The 22781-nt window shown below is 49.2% G+C and overlaps 1 protein-coding gene and 1 pseudogene across 5 annotated transcripts in view; one reads left to right on the top strand and one right to left on the bottom strand.

Moving 5' to 3' along the window:
- Positions 1–2847: 2847 nt before the first annotated feature.
- The window catches only part of RAB43 (RAB43, member RAS oncogene family), a 34569-nt gene continuing 14635 nt past the window's right edge, over positions 2848–22781 (bottom strand). For 3 of the 5 annotated variants that reach the window (XM_032267946.1, XM_032267947.1, XM_032267948.1), the window contains exons 3-4: positions 6768–6951; positions 2848–3698 (exon numbers count right to left, since the gene is read on the bottom strand). In XM_032267946.1, the coding sequence (XP_032123837.1) occupies positions 3448–3698; positions 6768–6951 (435 nt within the window). In that variant the 3' untranslated portion in view covers positions 2848–3447. Of the gene's footprint in view, positions 3699–4363; positions 4944–6767; positions 6952–22781 lie in introns of those variants that run through there. The other 2 variants (XM_032267949.1, XM_032267950.1) reach the window with 2 other exon arrangements.
- Positions 10802–12321, top strand: LOC116542804 (annotated as a pseudogene).

Below are 22781 nucleotides of genomic sequence, written 5' to 3'. Positions count from 1 at the left end.
TTCAGCTTTCATACTTTGAAGTCGAGAACTGGACCTGTGCTGTCTGAGTTTGCCCGGGGTCTGGGCCGTCCTGTGGTTTGCGCAGAGGTCTCAGAGGGCCCTAGGGACAGACTGACCCAGGTCTGAGCTTCTGGGGAGCACAGGGGTGGCCAGGGTGAGACAGGCCTGGTTATGGGTTTGTCCTCCAAGGGGCACATGTACACTCTTGTGCTTCCTGGTATTTAGAAGAGAGTGGGAAATTCAGACATCAGGCCTTCCTTCTCCCTGGGAAGGATGGCAGGTGCCTGGAGCCAGGCCTATCTTGAAAGCCAAGGGCTCTGGGCCTTCCTCCTCCAGTCCCCTGTTCCAGGCCTTCAGTGCACAAAGTGCTCCCCTCCTGGGATCTCTTCAGGGCTCCCCGGGATGCAAACAGGACAGGGATTAGGATCCCACATTTGAGGAAACCAAGGCCCAGAGAGGAGAAATGACCTGCCCAGGGTCACGGACAGGGCACACTTGGGTTTCAACTGCTCCAAGCCCCATCATGTCAGTTTGTCTCACAGTTGGGGTTGGCAACGGGGTGCAGCACTGCCAGGACCCCTTTTTCCTCAGGGCGACTGACCCCTAGCAGCCCTGCTTTTTGAGAGTCCCTTTCAGCAGAGAACCCTTATTTGAGTGACCAGGAACAGACCCCTGATTATCTTGGTGGGTGGACTATGGAGTTTATGGGCTTCCTAGTGCCAGAGATCTGATGCAGGCACTCAGCTAACCTCTGAGCACCTACTGTGTGCCTGGTAACGTCTCTATGCTGGTCACATCACAGGAGCAGGAGCCCCTCATGGTGCTGTTAGGTCCTAACTCAGATTAACAGGTCAGAGCCCCCACAACCCCAGGCATAGGCCCTGAGCCCTGGACACTGTCGTTTGTGTCTGAGAAGGGGTGGGAAAACTTCTCTGTAGGAAATGTCTTCAGCCCAGGATCCAGGGGTGGGGTTATTCCTGCTATCATGGAATCAATGTGGCTACAAGGCTTAGGCAAGGAACGCTTCACCTAGGCCTGCTCAGGAGAGTGACGCTTCCCTCATGTGGAGGTTGGGTTGAGGGTGCCCCTGCAGATCACCAGAGCCCTCTCCAACACAAACCCAAAGTGGGAACCTGGGGTGTCCTTGGCAGAGAAGGGACCCAGCCCAAGCTTCCACTTCCCCTCAGGCACCAACTGCTTCTTGCTCAGGGGGTCTCCCAGGGGCCTAGGGGCAGAGGGAAGGTCTCGGAGGGCTCTGGGCAGCAGACTGGCAAGTGTGGAGGCCTGGAGGCTAGTTGAGGCAGGCGGCCACCTGGGCTGGCTCTGGGTTCAAAGATGAGAAAACCAGTCTTGGGCACAGTGGCTCATTACAGAAATCTGTTTAATGGTTTAGGAATATGTACACTCTGGCTCTGCCAAGTTTCCATAAAGGCAACTTTTCCATGTTTTAAAAAATAAATTTGGTATAAAGATTTATATATTCATAAATAGGTGACATGAAAAATTACCAAATGCAAATAGAAACCTTGGGCTGCCTGAGGGCCCGCTCACCCCAAGTCCAGGCCCTACAGGGGTCAGAGGGTTCCTGCTGGAGGAGGCCCCAACTCCCGCAGCCTCTTGGGGAAGAGAAACTGAAATCCAATGTGAATCAGGAGCCCCTCCAGCTTCTTAAGCCAGCGTCACACCAGCCCCACCCAGGTTTCAGCCCACTCCCATCTGCTTCCCCGGCAACCTCCACCCTAGCCCCCTCCCCTGCACTCTGGCCCCTGACCCCACCTGGTCCTGCTCTTCAGCAACAAAGGAAGAGATGACAGTTCTCCTTTCCCACCAGAGCCCGGGCTGCAGGGTGATCCTAGCCTGCCTAGGGGAGGAAACAGGCTGGTTTTGTTTTGCCTCATACACTTCCCCATCTTCTCTCCCAGCCCAGTCTTAAGGCCTGGGGGGCAGTGGGGCCCCCTCCTGATGAGATATGGTAGGGCAGGAGCCCCCCACAACCCCAGGGAAGATCACCTGGCCCCTCCAGCCCTGGCCCCGACTCTCTCCTCGCTGTGAACCCTCTGAGCCACACGCCCAGAGAACAATGCTTCTTTCCAGATCCTCCCTCCCATTTGTGCCTTCTAACCTTGGTGCCCAACTCAGGGTGAGGCAGTTAAGAGCCAGGAGAATAAAATGGGCCAAGCCGAGGACTGCCAGGGCCTCTCCTTTTTTGTCTGGAAGACTCGACTCTATAAAACTAGACCGGGACCCGCATACCGCTGGCAGGACTTCTGCTTGTGGGGTAAGGTTGGGTGCCCTGCAGCGCCCTCTCATCCTGAGCCTCAAGGATGCTAGATTCTTTTTTTTTTTGTTTTGGACAGGGTCTTGCACTGTTGCCCAGGCTGTAGTGCAGTGGTGCCATCTCAGCTCACTGCAATCTGTGCCTCCTGGGTTCAAGCAATTCTCCTGCCTCAGCCTCCCGAGTAGCTGGGAGAACAGATGTGTGCCACCATGCCCAGCTAATTTTCTTTTTTTGGTATTTTTTTTTTAGTAGAGAAGGGGTTTAACCATGTTGGCTAAGATGGTCTTGATCTCATGACCTCGTGATCCGCCTGCCTTGGCCTCCCAAAGTGCTGAGATTACAGGTATGAGCCACTGCGCCCAGCCGCTAGCTTCTACTTTGACCTTAAATATCCACTTTCCCATCTTCTTCCCCCACCCACCAGCCTTCTGAGTGCTGGACTGAAGGATTAGCTAATTTTGAAAGCTGAGTGGCAAAACATTGGGCCCCAAGCCAGCAGACAGTCCCCACCTAGCTATGGGCTGTGACCCCATGCTGTGCCTATGAAAATGAGAAGCTACAAAGAAAGCCAGAAAACTCAGAGGTCCTGATAAGGCAGCCAGCCAGGCCCCAGGGAGGTGTCTGTGAGCGCTGCACAGGCAGTGAAGGCAAGAAGCAGGTTCCCTGCCTGGAAGGGGCTAGGGCTTCCCTGGAGCTGCACTCAGACACCAAGTCTGTGGGTCTCATGATTCTTACACTGCTGCTACATGTGGAGCCCCAGGATGGCCTGGAAGAACCCAGGGCACCAGCCACATCCCTGGAAAGCAACAACCTGTTGCCATAGGTTAAGCAAACCCAAGAGAGGAAACAGAGCCAGCAGGCGTGGGACAGGGAGGACCACTGGCCCCTCCTACTGTGGCACACACCGGTGGGCTCAGGCCAGGCCTGGAATGTAAAGATCGCGGAGGGCCAGCTGCTGGATGGCAGGGTGGCCCTCGAGGGTACCCTGCTTCCCCTTCCTCAAGGAGAGCCTCCATCCCACAGCCAGACCATAGGATGCAGAGCTCCAGGGTTTCACCCAGCTGCTCTAGTCACCGGTGCCTGGGAGGGCTGGCTCTGGAGGGCTGGGCTTGGCAGGCCAGGGAGAGCAAGGAGGTGGGGAGCTCCCAGCCTGCCGGCCCAGCCACCGGTCAGCACCCGCAGCCCCAGCCTTCTCCGATGTCCTTGCTGTTCAGCTGGATGTGGTCGGGGCTCTTCTCGCTGAACAGAGGGCCTCCGTGCCGCATGATGAGTTCCGTGGCCACCCTCAGGAAGGCCTCCTCCACGTTGCTTGAGTCCTTGGCAGACGTCTCAATGGCACACAGAATGTCATAATGCTCGGCCAGTCTCTGTGCCTCAGCGTGGGGGACCTCCCGAAGCTCGCTGAGGTCTGACTTATTCCCTGCAGAGGAAAGCCAGGGACAACATGAGGCCACGGGGGCTAGGCAGCCCAGTCTCACCTGGCAGGGCCACACTGACAGCTCCACACCATCCACTCCTCTCCACCACTACAAATGGACACCCCTGGGCATGGTCATCTGTCTTTCTTTAAAAAACCTTTTTAGGCCAGGTGCAGTGGTTCATGCCTGTAATCCCAACACTTTGGGAGGCTAAGGCAGGAGGACTGCTTAAGTCCAGGAATTCAAGACGAGCCTGGGCAACACAGTGGGACCCATCTCAAGTTACCCACCTCCTCCTAGAAAGTATGAGATGTCTTCATTATGTTCCAAATAATCTGTTAAATTGTTCCTTAACCCAATTTCTAGAATATGATTCACTTTTGTAATGTGGTTACAAGGAAGACAAAAAAAAAAAAAAAAGTCTGGGCTGGGCGTGGTGGCTTACGCCTATAATCCCATCACTTTGGGAGGCTGAGGCAGGTGGATCACCTGAGGTTGGGAGTTTGAGACTAGCCTGGCCAACATGATGAAACCCCATCTCTACTAAATATATATATATATATAATTAGCCAGGCATGGTGGTGGGGACCTGTAATCCCAGCTACTCTGGAGGCTGAGGCAGGAGAATCGTTTGAACCCAGGAGGCAGAGGTTGCAGTGAGCCAAGATCATACCACTGCACTCCAGCCTGGGCAACAAGAGCAAAACTCCATCTCAAAAAAAAAAAAAAAAAGTCTGTAAAGATCTAAAATTCCTTGGTAACCTTAATGAACATAGCAACCAATTTCAAAATGTGAAACTTATTTGGAACCTGGTCTTAACAAACTGGAAAAAATAAAGCACATATGAATTTTATGAGCAATTATAAATCTGAATACAGACTGGCTATTTGATATTATTAAGGAAATGTATTTTTAGATGAGAAAATAATATTGCTGGGTTTTTTTTAAATGTTTGCATATTTTGTAGGTTCATGTTAGAATACTGCCAGGTAAAAAATAGTTTGATGTGAATTTGTCTCAATAATACGAGGGGAGGAGGTGACATGGTACAGATGACAGGAGGTTGGACTTGTGTTGCCAATTGCTGAAGCAGAGTGATGGGTACCTAGGGGCTCATTATTATACTATTCTAAGCCAGATATAGTGGCTCACGCCTGTAATTCCAACTACTCGTAGTTTAAGGCAGGAGGATTGCTTGAGGTCAGGAGTTTAAGATCAGCCTGGGCAACACAGCAAGACTGCATCTCTAAAAATATATGTGTGTGTATACATCTATATATATGTATGTATAAATAAATACATAAAACACATTTTTGTAGCTGTATAAAATGTTTTATAATATAATGTTTTTTAATTAATTTATTTTTTGGGAGACAGAGTCTCCCTGTCACCCACGCTGGAGTGCAGTGGTACAATCTGGCTCACTACAATCTCTGCCTACCAGGTTCAAGCGATTCTTACACCTGGCCTCCCCTATAGCTGGGATTATAGGCATGCACCACCATGTCCAGCTAATTTTTGTATTTTTAGTAGAGGCAAGGTTTCACCATATTGCCCAGGCTGGTCTTGAACTCCTGAATTCAGGCAATCTGCCCACTTCGGCCTCTCAAAGTGTTAGGATTACAGATGTGAGCCACCAGGCCTGGCTAGGATATTTCTCAGAAATGTTCTGAATAGATCAAGCATGGTGGCTCACGCCTATAATCCCAGCACTTTGGGAGGCCAAGCCAGGTGGATCATGAGGTCAGGAGTGGAAGACCAGCCCTGTCAACAGGGCAAAACCTTGTCTCTACTAAAACACAAAAATTAGCTGGGCATGGTGGTAGGCACCTGTAATCCCAGCTATTCAGGAGGCTGAAGTAGAGAACTGCTTGAACCAGGGAGGTGGAGGCTGCAGTGAGCCGAGATAGCACCACAGCACTCCAGCCTGGGCAACAGAGTGAGACTCTGTCTCAAAAAAAAAAAAATGTTCTGGATAAAAGGGAAATGGTTAGGCCAGGTGGGGAAAGCTCCATTCCTGCCAAGCTCCATCTCCGAGTCCAAGCAGTCTGTGGAAGGCAGGCCACATGGAACCAGGCACCACCCTCTTCCCAGCTAGCGTCAGGTCCAGGCCCTGTCTGTACATTTGAGTCAGAAGAATCAACCTGTTGGCCCAGCTACTCGGGAGGCTGAAGCAGGAGAATTGCTTGAACCGGGGAGGTTGCAGTGACCCAAGATCCTGCCATGGCACTCCAGCCTGGATGACTGAGACTCCATCTCAAAAAAAAAAGAATCAACCTGTTGGGGCAAGGACCCCAGGGATAACATAAGGGCTAAAGAGCTTCTCCAGTCTAGGTCTGGGAAGGTTATATAGAAGGAAAACAGAGGTAAACAGCATCCTTTTATAGCAGCAGTTCTCATAGCGGGGTCCTTGGACCAGCAAGGTGGGTGTCACCTGGGAACTTGTTAGAAATGCACATTCATGGGCCCTACCCAACCCTCCCGGATCAGACACTCTGGAGGCGAGGCCCTGCACCCGCACTTGAAGAAGTCTTCTGTAAGATGCTAGGCACACAGGCCATCAAGTGTCCCTGCTCTGTGTGCGGCATAATAGAAACCCACAGACTTGAGGTCAGCAAAAACAAACTCAAAGCCTACATGTGTATGCTGATAGGCGGGGTGGGCCCAGATAAGTTACCCCACTTTTCTGAGCCTAGCCCCAGCCCCTGTCAAACGAGGAGAAGCTGGGATACAAGAAATAAACTTTGACACATGTGAAGACCAATGACGTACAGAGCCTATGGAAACACATAAGAATTGCAGAGCAAGCTTCAGCTCCCTTTCTTCTTTCCTCTAACTACAAATCTGAATATTACTGTATAAATGATTAGTGGGACCAGGATTTGCAAAACCATGGCTCAAACTCTGGCTGGGACTCCCTCTGGACTCAGGCTTATCCTGTGTTTAAAAAGCGAGGTTATTGAGGACTACATGATTAGGTACCGGAAGAAAAAAAAAAAAAAAAAAAGCAGAGGGAGGCAGAGATAGGCAGAGTGATGGGATTCGTGGTCCCGAGGAACCCCTCACTCACCGATCAGCAGCTGCACAATATTGGAGCCTGCATACTTCCTCACATCCCCGATCCAGTGAGGCACTGACAGGAAGGAGCTCCTCTTGGTGATGTCATAGGCGAGGATGGCCCCGTTGGCACTGCGGTAGTAGCTCTGGGTGATGGTGCGGAACCGCTCCTGGCCGGCTGTGTCCCAAATCTGCAGCTAAAGAAACAGAGTTCCTCAGTGAACCCAGTGGCACAAGGTGAACACAGGGACAGGCAGAGCGACCCCATAGACCCACACCCAGAGTCATGGTTCTACTGGGCCAGGAGGTGCACACACACACAGAGAGGCCTTCTGAGCCCTTAGAAAGCAACTCAATGGCGCAACCTTACTGAAAAAATGATGCAAAGGGAAGGTGAGCAGCCCCTGTCCTGGCCTTCTAGGGTCTCTGGGGAAAGGTGGAGGAAGGGTATACTCTGAGTTGGCCCAGATCTTCTGTATGCCCCTCTCCCCTCACCACTGGACCCACTGCTGGGAACACAGAACCACCAGAGCTCAAGTGGCCGGCGGCTGGAAAGCTGGCTCCAGGTGTGCTGCACGGCTGGCAGTGCACACAGCCAGGTCCCCTCCCCTGCAAGTGCACCATGTACCCAGCATGTGTGAGGCTCCTCCAGCATTAGGGTTCCCTCAGGACTGTACAGCTTGGTGATGACAGCTATGGGAAGGGTGCCTGGTGGTGGCAATGGGCAGAGTCCTTCCATGGGGCCTTTGAGTACAAGGCAGTTTCTATCAGCTTACCCAGCTTGGCCAAAGCAAGGAGCTTGGGGGCTTTTCCCACCCATGTCTTCATTTAACACCTACTCCACCCCACCTCCCACCAGATGTGGGCTGTGGAGGAGAGGTACCCGTTGGCAGGTGGAACTTCCCTAGCGTCTTTTAGAAGCAGAGTCTGGCAGGATGGACACCAGTCCAGGCAGGGGCAGAGGCCTGTGTGGGGCCAGGAGGCTGCCCACTCTGGGCAGACATCACAAGCTGTGGGCCTGGGAGAGCCTGGACTTTGGGCAGGCATCTGCCCAGGCTCTCGGTGACCAAACGCCTCGGGGGATTGGGTGTGTCTTCTCTGCCCCACCAATCACAGGTTCTCTTGGCTCTCTGAAGACAGGCACTGAGCCTGTCATGCATGCTGAGCTGCAGGTCCATCAGCACCCTTTGCAGGCACAAACACTCGGGTGCCTCTTTACCTAGTTCTCAAGGTATGGAAGAAAGGGCTTTCTCTCAAGGTCTGTCTGGGGTAGGGAAAGACCACAGAGGCCCAGACAGTTCCTGAAGGCAGGACCTCTGTCCCTGGCACTGTGGAGGTGACCACCATTTTCCCAGCCCCAACAAAGAGAAGTCTGAGAGTTAAAGCTCTGGGCCCTTTCCTGAGTTGTCCCATTTACTCCTCAGTGAGTGGCTCCAAGAAAACCAGGCCTATAGTTCATGCATCTAGCAGCTCACACATGGCAGCATGGGGTGAAATGCAAGGTTTATGTGTGCACCACACAAGCCTGGGATCCAGAAAACCTCTGGTGTGGAGACGAGTGAGGAGAACACGTAACATGAAAGACACAGGCCAAACAACAGCAAAAGTGCAACGTGGAAGAAACAAACAACACAGAGGCAAAGTCCTCAAGCAATCATCAATATTTCAGAAATAGGGAAAGACCCATCAAACGAGAAAAGAATACTATCTTTTTTGGTAAGGGGCATTCAGAAAGAAAAATAAGCTCAATTAAAAATATGATAACATAAATGAAAAACGCAACACCAGGGTTGAAGATAAAGTTGAAGAAACCCCTCCAAAGTAGAGAAAAATACAAAGAAATGAAAAAAAGAGAAAATAAAATTATGCACTGGGCACAGTGGCCCACGCCTGTAATCCCAGCACTTTGGGAGGCCGAGGCAGGAGGATCACCTGAGATAAAGAGTTCGAGAATAGCCTGGCCAACATGGTAAAACCCCATTTCTACTAAAAATACAAAAATTAGCTGGGTGTGGTGGTGCACACCTGTAATCCCAGCTACTGGGGAGGCTGAGGCAGAAGAATCACTTGAAGCTGGGAGGCGGAGGTTCCAGTGAGCTAAGATCACGCCACTTCACTACAGCCTGGGTGACAGAGCGAGCGAGACTCTGTCTCAAAAAAAAAAGAAAAGAAAAGAAAAGAAAATTATAGAACCAGCCTAGGAGAGCAGGATAATCAGAGTTTCAGAAAAAAAGAACAGTAAAATCAAGGAGAGGAAATCAAACAAGTATTTCAAGCAAAGTACCCAGAATTGGCTGAGGGGCCCACCAAACACACACAGAATGGGGCAGAGCAGACCACACTGCATCCATGGGTGGAAATTCTAGAACAAAGCAAGAAGAATGAACACAAAACCCATGTGGCATTAGATAGCCAATGAAATAATGCCTTAAAATGAGGAAAAAAATTATTTCCAACTTAAGAGTTCTCTACCCAACCAACCAACATTCAAGTGTGAGGGTTTAATAAAGGCATTCCCAGAAATACATTCCTCGAAAAATTCACCTTCTTGGCACCCTTCCTCAGGGAGTGACTGAAAGTTTCTCTATATAAAGAAGTCAACCAAAAATAAGAAAATGTGGAACCCAGAAAACAGAGAGTTCAACTGAAAAGGGAGGCAAAGGGAGATGCCAGGATGATGGAGAGATCCCAGGATAAAACCTGAGCAGCAGCCTAGACATCAGCCAACCTGGAGCCGGTCAGAGGGCTCCTGGAGCAGCTTCCAGCCATGGCAGGATCGCTGGTGGCAGAGTACCCCTCCCTCCACACACAACCACAGGACTGGAGAAACTATATAGTGGCTGTTGTTTTGGGAATGTAGACAAGCAGCACGAGACCATAATCCCTAAAAGAGGCAAAACTCATGAAAGGTACCTCATGATCATCGCAACACTCTACCTGGGAGTTTTCTGACCATGGGGCTAGAATCCATGCAGAACACAGTGGTCCCACTGAGCTAAGGAGGCAGAGATCAGGGTCTGGAGCAGATGCTGTGACGAAATGAGGAGTCATACACAGGGGGAGCCCAAAAGTCTATGTGAGGTGTCCCAGTGAGCCCTTGACCAGAGAGTGACCCCTCCAGAGTTGAGAACAGATCAGAGATAGAGGTTCAGGAGTGCTGGGGGATGTTGAAGTTCCAAGCCAGACACAGTGAAGAGGCCTCATTAGTGTCTCATTAGTGCCCTGTATATGAGTTGAGCTATCATATCAGAATGTCACTATGAGTGACCATGCCTAAAGAAAGGTCTCCATAGACCTGCCCTAACCAACGTAAGTCTGGGGTTTGGAAGTTGAGTTCTTCCACATTAGAGAAGCTGAGGAAACGCCTTAGTTTTTCCACATATCCACCCTAACAAAACATAAAAATAAGCCTAAACAAACAAGTTCAAGGTGACGAGCCAGTAACTGAATTGACTAGGACAAGAATCAACACTCTTCTAAAGAAGATAACAGAATCCAGAGTCTCATTATCAACCACGATTTCCAGATACTACTGAAAATTGCTAAACATGCAAATAAATAGGAAAATGTGAACCACAGATAAGGGAAAAAGCAATCTATAGACACTGATGACAAAATGGTTCAGATTTTGCATTTAGTAGGCAGACTTTAAAGCAGCTATTTTAAATATGTTCAGAAAATTATAAGAAAAGTGTGTTCAAAAAATTAAAGAAAAATATGATCATACTGAGTGGACAAATATGGGATTTAAGGAAAGAAATAAAAATTATTTTTTAAAACATTAAAAAACGTTTTGTTAAACTATTTATTATTAAAATTACTGGCCAGGTGCAGTGGTTCATGCCTGTAATCCCAGCACTTTAGGAGGCTAAGGCAGGCAGATCACCTGAGGTCACGAGTTCGAGGCCAGCCTGGCCAACATGGTAAAACCACATCTGTACTAAAAATATAAAAATTAGCCAGGCATCGTGGTATGCTCCTGTAATCCCAACTACTTGGGAGGCTAAGGCACGAGAATCCCTTGAATCTTGGAGGAAGAGGTTGCAGTGAGCCCAGATCGTGCCACTGCACTCTAGCGTGAACAATAGAGTGAGACTGTCTCAAAAATAAATAAATGTGTGTGTGTGCGTGTGTGTGTGTGCGTGTGTGTAAACTTAAGTTTTTAATGAGTAGAAATTCTAGAACTAAAAATTATATTAAGAGAAAAAGTCACTGGATAAGCTCAACAGTGGATTATAGATGGCAGAAAAAAAAAATCAGTGAACCTGAAGAAAAATCAATAAAGAGTTAATTTGAGGAAGGGGAAAAAAGATTGAAGAAAATGAATAAAATCACAGGGATATGTGAAATAATACCAAACTGTCTCAATTGCAGTTCCAGGAAAAGATAGTGATAATGGGGAAAAATATTCAAAGAACAAATGGCTGAAAAATCTCCAAATCTGATGAAACACACTGGCTTAAAGATCCAAGAAGCTCCGCAAACCCCAAGCAGAAAAAATACAAAATACACCAAGGCAGATCACAGTCAAACTAACAGAAAACAAGAATAAAGGGGAAATATGAAAAGTAGTCTGATAAAAGATATATTCCATACATGAGAACAACAATACAAATGACAAATAACTTCTTAGAATAATGGAGGCCAGAAGACAATGCTGAGAAGTGCTAACAATAAAAAAAAAAGTATAGAAAGAAAAAACTCTCAACACTGAAGTCTGTCAAACAAAATTTTCTCTCAAAAGACAGGGTGAAATCAAGACATTTCCAGATAAATGAAAGTAAAGAGAAGCTCCTTGGAAAAAAGCCTCCCTGCAAGAAATGCCAGATGGCACCACCGCACTCGAGACCCTATTTCAAAAGAAGAGTTGGAAGTGGCTGCCCTAGGGCAGTTGGGGGTATCCTAAGACCTTCTGGTACCAAGCCTTGCAGAATCAAATGACTCCTCAAACCATACACAAGTGTAAGTTTGCTTAAAATAAAAACTAAATGAGCTCCAAGCCTGCTCTGGTGCTTTGGATCTGTTTTGATCAGTCCTTACAGTTGCTCATCAGACCCCAGGAGCCAAAATGGTGAAGCAGATCGAGAGCAAGGTTGCTTTTCAGGAAGCCTTGGACTCCTCGGGCAAAAAACTTGTAGTTGTTGACTTCTCAGACACGTGGTGTGGGCCTTGCAAAATGATCAAGCCTTTCTTTCATTTCCTATCTGAAAAGTATCCAACATGGTATTCCTTGAAGTAGATGTGGATGACTGTCAGGATCTTGCTTCAGAGTGTGAAGTCAAATGCCTGCCAACATTCCAATTTTTTAAGGAGGGACACAAGGTGTGTGAATTTTCTGGAGCCAATAAGGAAAAGCTTGAAGCCACCTTTAATGAATTAGTCTAATCATGTTTTCTGAAAACATAACCAGCCATTGGCTATTTAAACTTGTAATTTTTAAAAATGAACAAAAAAAGAAAAAAAAACTTGTAATTTTTTTAATTTACAAAAAATATAAAGTGTCAAGACTATAAACCCAATTGCCATCTGAGTGACAATAAAACATTCTAACACTTAAAAAAAAAAAACAACTAAATGAAAAACCAACAAAATAACTATTGATTAAGGTATGTAGGACAACCAGTTGGTGAACTGTGGGCAGTAATGGAGGAGATATTTTGGGAAAGTAGACTCTTCCCATGGCTGGTGGTACTCCCATCCTACTCCCCCGAATTAGAGGAAGGGAAGGATACAGGGCAGCGGCGATGCTCTGAGGCCAACAGGCCTGAGTTCATGACCAGATCCTTTGTCACCAGCTTCATGTCTCTAGGCTACAACTTCATTCTGTTTTTCATCTGTACAAAAAGGTACTGTCAGGGTCAGATGACCAAACTCATGTGCCCAAGTGAAAGCATGGAGAAGGTGCTGATAAATGCATCCATTTAACAATATTTACTAAGCTATTACAATTTTGTGGCAAATGTTTTTAATATACATAAAGACGTTTTTTTTTTTTGAGACAGAGTCTTACTCTGTCACCAGGGCTGGAGTGCAGTGGTGCAATCTCAGCTCACTGCAACCTCCGCCTCCTGGGGTCCAGCAATTCTCCTGCCTCACCCTCCCAAGCACCTGGGATTACAGGCACCTACCACTACACCCAGCTAATTTTTTTTTAAGATGGGATTTCACCATGATGGCCAGGCTGGTCTTGAACTCTTGACCTCAGGTGATCCACCCACCTCGGCCTCCCAAAGTGCTAGGATTACAGGCGTGAGCCACTGCACCCAGCAATTTTTTATATTTTTAGTAGAGATAGGGTTTAACCATGTTGGCCAGGCTGGTCTTGAACTCCTGACCTCGTGATTCACGTATCTCAGCCTCCCAAAGTGCTGGGATTATAGGCATTAGCCACCACGCTGGCCACAAAGGAGTTTTAATGCAAAGGAAAATATATAAAGTACCAAAAGAAAAATATATTGGGCTGTGTGCATGAGTCGTTTATTTTTCATTCAACATGTGCTGAGCTCCTGCCTTGTCCTAGCCTCTGCTCTGGGAACTGGAGATAAAGCAGGGCATGGAGCAAAACTAGCTCCATTCTAGTAAGAGGACAGAATATGTCACAGATCCTTTTAAAAGGTGATCATGAGCGCACTACAGAATGTGAAGATCAGGGAGAGAGCCCCAGGGGTGGGGGCCAGCCTACTTGACGATCTGAGAAGGTATCTGAGCTGAGGCGTGAATGATGAAGAGCCAGCCACAGGGACCGTGTTCAGGCAGGGGAACAGGACGAAGGCTCAGAGGCAGGAGAATGCTAACTATGTTAAAGACATGGAAAGGGCAGTGTGGCCAGATGGCCATGAAGAAAGAAACTGGGAGGAGATGTGTTCAGAGACATGGGCCAGAGACAGAGCATACAGGATCTTGCTGGCCAAAATCAAGAATGTGGATTTCATTTTTCTTGCAATGTGAAGCCACTGGAGATTGAGGCAAGAAAATATGAACTGGTCTCCTCTTTTCTCCAACTCACATTTCTTAGCAGTGTACCCTGCACTCCAGCCACTGCTGCAGCAACCCGTTTTGTACACACACAAAGGCCTGCCCGCACCTTGCCCCCTCACTCTCTGCCTGAGAGCATCCCTGAGTCTGGCCAGAGAGGCCTGCTGGAAACCACTGTGTGCTCATGCCTCCATAACCCAGAAGAGAGGGGCCTTCCCACCCTAGGGGTCAACCATGACTAACGGAGAATAGGGGATAAAACTCTCCTCTCCTACCTCTCAGAGGGACCACTGTGAGACACATTCTGTATGCACCTTGGAAAGTCCTCAGGTTCAAGGTCACTGCCCATTACAGCTAATTGAAAGATACAGCTCTACCTAAGCCCTGCTTCCTTCCTGGGGCCAGTCTCCAAAAACAAAAGCGATGCACATGAGCCCTTCTCTCCAACTCTGTTTTCCAGGGGAAGCCTGGGCTAAGACAAAATGTGCTCTGGTTTGTTTTTAAAATATCACTCAGGCCACTGGGTGGAGAACAGTCCTGTCATGGGATCACAGAGAGGGCACAAGAGAGGGATCAAGCTGTCTGTTACATTAACAGGCAGCATGATCCCTTCACTCATGCCTACTATATTCCAAAAGAGGAAGGAGAAGCCAAGCCAGGAGAGCCCCTTCCCCAGATCAGACCCTTCCCCACCCCAACTAGGCCAGCTGGCCATTAGGCAGCACCCAAGGGAGGTTGGGTGAGAACTGAATGCCTCTGATTTGCCTTTTTAGCTACCTGAGAAACAGGCAGGCGACAAGACACAGCAACCAGGAACCATCAGACCACCTATTGGAGAGGCCAGGCCTAGGCTCAGTGTCTCAGAAGGCAAGCAGACCCACCCTGTGGACTCTGTGGGGGTCCTAGCCATCTCACTCATCCTTGCCACTGCCTGCAGGCAGAGACCAGGAGCCAACATCATGGACGAAAGAGAAAGGTTCTGAGGGGTGCTGCAACTCGGCCAAGGCATCCTAATGCAGAGTCCTAGATTCCAGGCTGCCTGTCTCTCTGCCTTGGGAGAGGCCAGCACAAATGAGCTCTGAGTCCCCACTGCATCTGCCCTAGCTATGCCCTCCTCCTGCCTGCTTGTCCCCACCTCCCTACTGCCACTCCAGCCTCTTACCAGGGTCTACACAAACGGCCTCAGGCCTGTCTCCATGCCTCCACTTCACTCAATTCATTTTCTACATGCAGCCCAGTGCAGCTTCTGAAACAGTGCTAGGATCTTGTAACTTCTCTGTCCTCAACCCTTGGGTGGCAACCCCAGGATCTGCCTCTAGCTGCCTACTTGCCATTCCCGGAGTACTCCAAGGCCTCTCTCCGCACCAAGGCCCTTGTCTTTGGTGTTCCCTGCCTGAAATGCTCTCCCAGATGCCCATGTGACTGGCCTCCTCATTCATTCTCATCTATGCTTTTTTTTTTTTTTTTTTTTTTTGAGACAAAGTCTCACTCTGTCACCCAGGCTGGAGTGCAGTGGCATGATCTCACTCACTGCAACTTCTGCTTCCCAGGTTCAAGCAATTCTCTTGCCTCAGCCTCTTGAGTAGCTGGGATTATAGGCACGTGCCACCATGCCCGGCTAATGCATATATTTTTAGTAGAGACTGGGTTTCACCATGTTGGTCAGGGTCTCAAACTCCTGACTTCAGGTGATCCACCCACCTCAGCCTATCAAACTGCTGTGATTACAGGTGTGAGCCACCAAGCCTGGTCAAGAGGTCTTTCTTAAAAGAGCAGCCCCAAGCCAAGGGCAGGAGTTCAAGACCAGCCTGGCCAAGATGCTGAAACCCCGTCTCTACTAAAAATGCAAAAATTAGCCAGGCATGGTGGCATGCAACTCTAATCCCAGCTACTCAGGAGGCTATGGCAGGAGGATCACTTGAACCCTGGTGGCAGAGGTTGCAGTGAGCCGAGATCACACCACTGCACTCCAGCTAGAGGGACAGAGCAAGACTCCATCTCAAACATTAAAAAAAAAAGCACTCCCATCTTGTCCCAATCCCAATTTATTTTTCTTCAGTGTACATCACTGCCTGACATGCACACACACACATGTACACACACTTTTTAAGTGTTTACTCTGTCTCATGAGTTCCACAAGGGCTCGGGCTGTGTCAGTCTGGTTTTGGCAATCTGTGCAGCACCTAGCACACTGCCTGGCATGTAGAAGGTGCCCAACAGAAACATAATCTGGAGGAATGAGTACTGAGGACCATTTTGCCCTGTAAGCCTTTTACACTACCGGCTGAGTTTGCTGCACACTGTTATGGCTAAGAGTGTTTTTCACTGCCCAGAGGACAAAAATACCCTTAAACTGCTGAGAACATCTGCCAAGTTGAGAGTGGGAATCCCACTTTCTCTACTCCCCACCCCCCAAGCTCTCTTCCTGCACACTCACTTGACCAGCTGCTCACCTGACCAGCCACTAACCTGACCAGCCAACAGGGACTCTGAACTTAGAATGATCTCTAGGCCCTCTCATCTAGCATATCACCAGCTATTTGAGCTTTTCCTGGCAGGCTTTCTTGTCTTACAACTGACCTTTGGGGAAGGGTGAAGTCCAGAGGCAACTGCTGGACCCAGAGGGTATGAGTGAGGCCTAATTAGGAAGGAAAAGGGCTCCCAGAGTGTGTATGCTCAGAAAAGCGGCGCTGCCCCTCCTCTCCCACTCAGCAAGGGCTGGCAGGTAAGTTTCATGTGGGGTGGGGATTTCAAGGCTGCAAGGGCTTCAGGCCCTTATTTCACCTAGGTGACACAAGAGCTCAGTACTGCCCATCACTGGCTCAGTCCTGCCCATTGCTGCCTCAGTCGGGAAGCACGTGTTGGGTGAGGGATGAGGGTTCTTTCCTCTTCTAAGTTCCAACTGTAACTTCCAGCTTACGCTACCCTGAATCTCCACACCCACAAGGCAGTGCTGTTCTCACCACTATCTTTTCTGGGATAAACTGCATTCATCTTAACCTTTTGGTACACTCCTATCTACCCTTCAGGACCCCAGTTCAGAAGTCTCTCACTTTGCCTGACACTGTGGGCCCATGGCCCAACCCTGAACAGAAGTAACTCTTCTTTCCTTCATGTTCCCATAGCCCTTTACTCTTGCCCCTAGAACAGCACACATCACAGAGTGATGGGTTATCCACCTAAGTCAAATGTCCTGCACTACTGGGCTTTGGGGGCCAAGCAAGGGACATAAAAGGCAGTAAGAAGACAGGACTGGTGGGAGCTGCTGGCAGTCAGAAAAGGATATGCCATCTAAAGAAGTTCAACAGCAACAAACCAGCAAACCACCGGCAGAATTGCCGGTCAAACAACACAGGCTTTAGGCCAGGCCCGGTGGCTCACTTTGGGAGGCCAGCACTTTGGGAGGCCAAGGTGGAAAAATTACCTGAGGCCAGCAGTTTGAGACCACCCTGACCAATGTGGTGAAACTTCGTCTCTACTAAAAATACAAAAATTAGATGGATGTGGTGGTACATGTCTGTTATCCCGGTTACTCAGGAGGCTGAAGTGTGAGAATTGCTTCAATCTGGGAGGTGAAGGCTGCAGTGAGCAGAGATCGTCCAATTGCACTCCAGCCTGGGCAACAGAGCGAAACTCCACCACAAAAGGAAAAAAAAAGAAAACAGGGCTGGGTGCAGTGGCTCAAGCCTGTAACCCCAGCACTTTGGGAGGCCAAGGCAGGTGAATTATCTGAGGCCAACAGTTCAAGACCAGCCTGGCCAACATGGTGAAACCCTGTCCCTACTAAAAATACAAAAAACCGTGCATGGTGGTGGGTGCCTGTAATCCCAGCTACCCAGGAGGCTGAGGCAGGAGAATCACTTGAACCCAGGAGGCGGAGGTTGCAGTGAGTTGAGACCATGCCACTGCACTCTAGTCTGGGCAATAAGAGTGAGACTCCATCTTAAAAAAATAAAAGTTAACATTAAAAAAAAAAAAAAACAATAGGCTTTGTAGTGGAAAGCCTTGTCCACCTTGGCCTCCCAAAGTGAGCCACCGGGCCTGGCCTAAAGCGGCCTTGGGCCGCTGCTTGGTTCCTGGTTCCTATGTCCATCTCTTGCCATCAGGAATGGGTTCTCTGAGGAGAAAGACCGTCTTATTCCTCTTGGCACCATCAATACTTGCACAGTGCCTGGCACACAGAAGGGCCTCAACACATCTGCAGTCCACCATGTGCAGGTCCTGGTAGTCAGGCCTGTGCAGCGGGGCCAAAAGCTGCTTTCCAGGGATTCCTCGTTCATGTTCCCACTTAGTGAGTTCAGATGTGCCCCAGTGGGGAATCAACCCTGCTTACTAGGTTAAAAGCACCACTGAAGCTCAGCTCTGGAGACTGTGTCCAGCACCATCCCTCCCAACAGAAACAGAGGAAGGTTTTATTTGATGAGACTTCCTCCGGAGTAACGAAGTAGGTGGTGGAAAGTTCCCAGCTTCTTCATATTAGAGAAGGACCTTGGAAAAGTTAGTTCTCAGGACAAACTCTGAAAACTGGTCAGACTGACCCAAATACAAGTTCCTGAGCTATTTTTCATTGTGTCTTGGGATGTGGTGAGTCAAACCAGGAGGTGGAGTTTGTGGGCCACGCCAGCTCCTGACTGCCACTGCCCTCCTCCCACCAACCTGCAGTCCTCCAGGGAAGGGCTTGGCCCTGGGCTTGCAAGCAAGCCGCAGGCTAGGGATTGAAGCACTGTGAAGTGCCGGGGTAAGACAGCAAAACCTCCAGCATGTTAACCAGCTAAGGACACAGCCTGCCACCATCTGGGCAGACAGGTGGAGAGAGACCAAAGCGAGGACAAGAAAGGTGAGAACAAGCTAGACCAGCGACACAGGCTGGTGGCAAGCAAAGCAGACTGCAATGCAGCCCAATGTCAGGGGCACAAATTCTCCTCTGCAGGAAGGGAGTAGAGGACCAGTACAGACTCTCGTGCACAAAATTCCTTCTGTCTCTTAAACGTGGGTGCCACAAGGTCCAGCATGAGAAATGGCTTTCTTTGTCCCTTGTTACAATGCAGCGCTCCCTGGGAGGCTTAGTGGCGATGCAGAATGAAATAAAATCCAGGATGTGCATTCCTGTTCTGCTCCACCAGCTGTGTGATGAGGGACAGCCCCATCGGCTTCTTATAGTCTGAGTTTCCTCCCCATTCACCCAGGAAGCACAGTAACCCACCATGTTTTGCAGGGCCGGTGAAAGCAAGGGGTCAGGGGCCCTGAAAGCCAGGAAGGCAGAATTCTGTGGGTGCCTGGCACTGTCAGTGCTTCCTGTGTGTCAGGCCACTTCATCCCACGACAACCCTAGAAGGTTGGTCTCATTACTCCTTATGTCTGAGGAGTCACAGGAATCAAGTGTCGGCAGAGGTCTGCCCGACTCTCATGCCTGGTGTCCTTCACCATGCACATGACTCCTCCACAAGCACATAAAAACTGCTCCTGCCACTGGCACCTCCTACAGGAATCAAACCCTTTCCTGAATAGCTTGGATGGGAAGAAAGGGCACTATGGGAAAGGACCCTTGCCTCTGGCCAACAAATCCTGCCTCATCCACTTGCCAAGTGCCACCTTTTCCAGGTATTCCTCTTCCTCGCAGGAAGCTAAGGGCATCCGCAACCAGCCTGCTATGACCCAAACACCTCATTCACTCACAGGCTCCTTTCAGCACCAGGGGATTAGCTGGGGTAATAAGGAAACCAAAGCAGCATGCAGGAGCTTGCAGTGGGCATCGCTTGGTCAGGGGGGAGGTGGGCAGTGATAAATGGGGACACCATAAGCCCCTGGTGGCGAAAAGGCCCATCAGGAAGGGGTTTCAGCAAGGAATGACAGTATCCTGAAAGTCAGGGCTGCAAGTGCCAGCATCCCTGGTAGACAGCCTTCTCGGAGCCCTCACAGCCTCCACAAGAATTCCCATAAACCCCATACCTCTTTTCCCCAAATTCCTCAGCTGGAAGGCTCTGGGCACAAGAGACTCAGATGTTCTATGGCCCACACTGAATGGCCCCAACCCTCAAACCATCCCTCCAGTTCCCTGCTATTTTGTTCATGTGACGATGGCCCAGATTGGCCCCAAGTGTCCCTCACCCTCACCCTCCATGCCACTCGGTCATGACATCAACTCTAGAGTAAACCTTCCTCCCTGGGCTCCCAGGTCCAGCTGGCCATTTCACGGCCTGCATCCACCAGGCCCATAACCTGCCAGTGCCACCAGGCAGGCCCCTGTACTTGCCATGCTCTCATCTGCCACCATTCTCTAGCTGCATGCAGCTTGGACAAACATCACACTCCTCCCTCCCAGGACCACAGCTCTGCACAGAGGCAGCCATGGAGTTCAAAGCCCTGCCCATCTCTCCTCCTTAGGAATCTGTCACGCATCTTCCAGGACTTCCCTCCCCCTCACAGCTCTGTGGCCCTGAGGAGTGTGGATTACAGCCCCCAACCAAGCTCTGCAGCACTCAGCACACCTCCCTAGGACAGCCACGGCAGCCACATGGCCCTGCCTTCCGGGAACAGCCCTGACTGTCTGTGTTTGGCCGGCTGTCGCCACAATGTGGAGGTGAAAGATGGGTACTTGTCAAGCCATGTGGTCCAGCTCTTGGTTAAGAAGTCTGAGTCACTACATCCACGGCATTAATAGCATCGCAAGCTAATTACCTGTCTACATATATTTTCTCCACCAGAGGTGAGTCCCCAGACAGAGACTGCCTCTTACTTTTCTCTCTCAGGTACCTAGAACAGTGACTGGGAGAGAGGAGATACCTAAGGAATGAGCAAACCGTGCACAAGTTGCCATGCTATGTACTTTACGTCCAGGGTGTTAGATGGGTAATTCCTAGCCAATAACCATAAAGCTCGACAGAGCACCACCTTCCAGGTTTCAACCGTTCTTCCCTTTGAGCCCATTTCAACTTGTCTGTTGCTCCAGACGGAAGGCTGTGGCTCTTAAGTGATCAAGAAACAATTCAAAAGAGCAAAGAGCAATCTTTAGAAATCAGCAGAAATGGATCGGGCGCAGTGGCTCACACCTGTAATCCCAGCACTTTGGGAGGTGGGCAGATCATCTGAGGTCAGGAGTTTGAGACCAGCCTGACCAATATGGTGAAACTCCATCTCTACTAAAAATATAAAAATTAGCTGGGCGTGGTGGTCCCAGCTACTCGAGAGGCTTAGACAGGAGAATCGCTTAAACCCGGGAGGCAGAGGTTGCAGTAAGCCTCTCGTGTCACTGCACTCCAGCCTGGGCAACAGAGCAAGACTCCATATCAGAAAGACAAAAAAAAGAGAGAGAAGAAATCGACAGAAATGGAGAAAGCTGGCAAACACCACCCTAACCATGTGATCAAACAGGCCCCATTACTAGTAGGCAACCTGGCATCGGGGGCTGCATCCCGTGTTGCCAGATGAAGCCCACAACATCCCCTAGGACTCATTCTTGCCAGAATGGTTTAACTTGAGGCTCATCGAGTCCCTACACTATCAGCTTATAGGAAATATGAGGAATAAAGAAACAAATAAAAAGACACCACAAGGAAACCATGAGAAAAAACTAGAAGCTGACTCTTACCAAAAAAAAAAAGAAAAAAAAAGGCCGGGCGTGGTGGCTCACACCTGTAATCCAAGCACTTTGGAGGCCAAGGCAGGCGGATCACCTGAGGTTAGGAGTTCAAGACTAGCCTGACCAACATGGTGAAACCCCATCTTTAAAATAAAAATAAAAATAAATTTAAAAAAAACCCTGGCTTGTACTGATCTGTAAATTAATTTTTAAAAAATCAATGTCATTAAAAAAAGGAGGTATTGCTCTGGCTAAGAGACTGAAGAGGCACAAAACCAAATGCAAAGCATGGACCCATACTGGACTCCAGGTGGGGGCAAGGCGGGAACACCACAAACGACATTTCAAGGGGAGTCTGCGAACTTTTGTGGGGTTTGAGATAGGGTCTCCTTCTGTCCCCTAGGTTGGAGGGCAGTGGTGCAATCACAGCTCATTGCAGCCTCGGCCTCCTGGGTTCAGGTAATCCTCCTACTTCAGCCTCCTGAGTAGCTGGGACTATAGACAGATACCAATACACCTGGCTAATTTTTATATTTGTATTTTTAGTAGAGACAGGGTTTCACCATGTTCCCCAAGCTGGTCTTAAACTCCTGGGTTCACATTATCCCTCACTTTGGCCACCCATGCTGGGATTATAGGTGTGAGCCACTGCACCCAGCCAAGTTGGGGAAACTTAAAAATGGACTAGACAGGGCCGGGCGTGGTGGCTCAAGCCTGTAATCCCAGCACTTTGGGAGGCCGAGGCGGGTGGATCACGAGGTCAAGAGATCGAGACCATCCTGGTCAACACGGTGAAACCGCGTCTCTACTAAAAATACAAAAAATTAGCTGGGCATGGTGGCGTGTGCCTGTAGTCCCAGCTGCTCAGGAGGCTGAGGCAGGAGAATTGCCTGAACCCAGGAGGCGGAGGTTGCGGTGAGCCGAGATCGCGCCATTGCACTCCAGCCTGGGTAACAACAGCAAAACTCTGTCTCCCCAGAAAAAAAAAAAAAAAAAAAAAGAATTTTAGTAACTGGGCTAATTATGAAATAGGCAAATTTAAGTGAGAAATGAACTTTAGGAGGTAGTGGTACAAACATCAGAATTTATAGGACTTTTTCTTAATTTACTAATGTTTATCAGAAGGACTATATTCAAGTAACATTGGTACTAGTTTACCATTTTGATTTCCCAGTTTACATTCCACTGTTTCATGTTGCTAAAACGCCATGTTTTAATTGCATCTCCAGTACTGGCATCCATCCTAATCAGTCTGTTATATGCAATTCCAATCAGTTCTTCTTTTTTACCCCCTTGGAACCTAAAACATTTAAGAAAAGAACACTTAAAAACATGTTGTAGGGGCCGGGCACTATGGCTCACGCCTGTAATCCGAGCACTCTGGGAGGCCGAGGCACGTGAATCACAAGGTCAAAAGCTATTAGGCGGGTGTGGTGGTGCGTGCCTGTAATCCCAGCTACTCGAGAGGCTGAG

Source organism: Sapajus apella, unplaced genomic scaffold, assembly GCF_009761245.1.
Source record: "Sapajus apella isolate SASKATOON/1434 unplaced genomic scaffold, GSC_monkey_1.0 scaffold174, whole genome shotgun sequence".
In the NCBI taxonomy this organism is placed as follows: Eukaryota; Metazoa; Chordata; class Mammalia; order Primates; family Cebidae; genus Sapajus; species Sapajus apella.
Note: the sequence above shows the minus strand (reverse complement) of the source record. Positions and strands in the feature narration are given on the sequence as shown.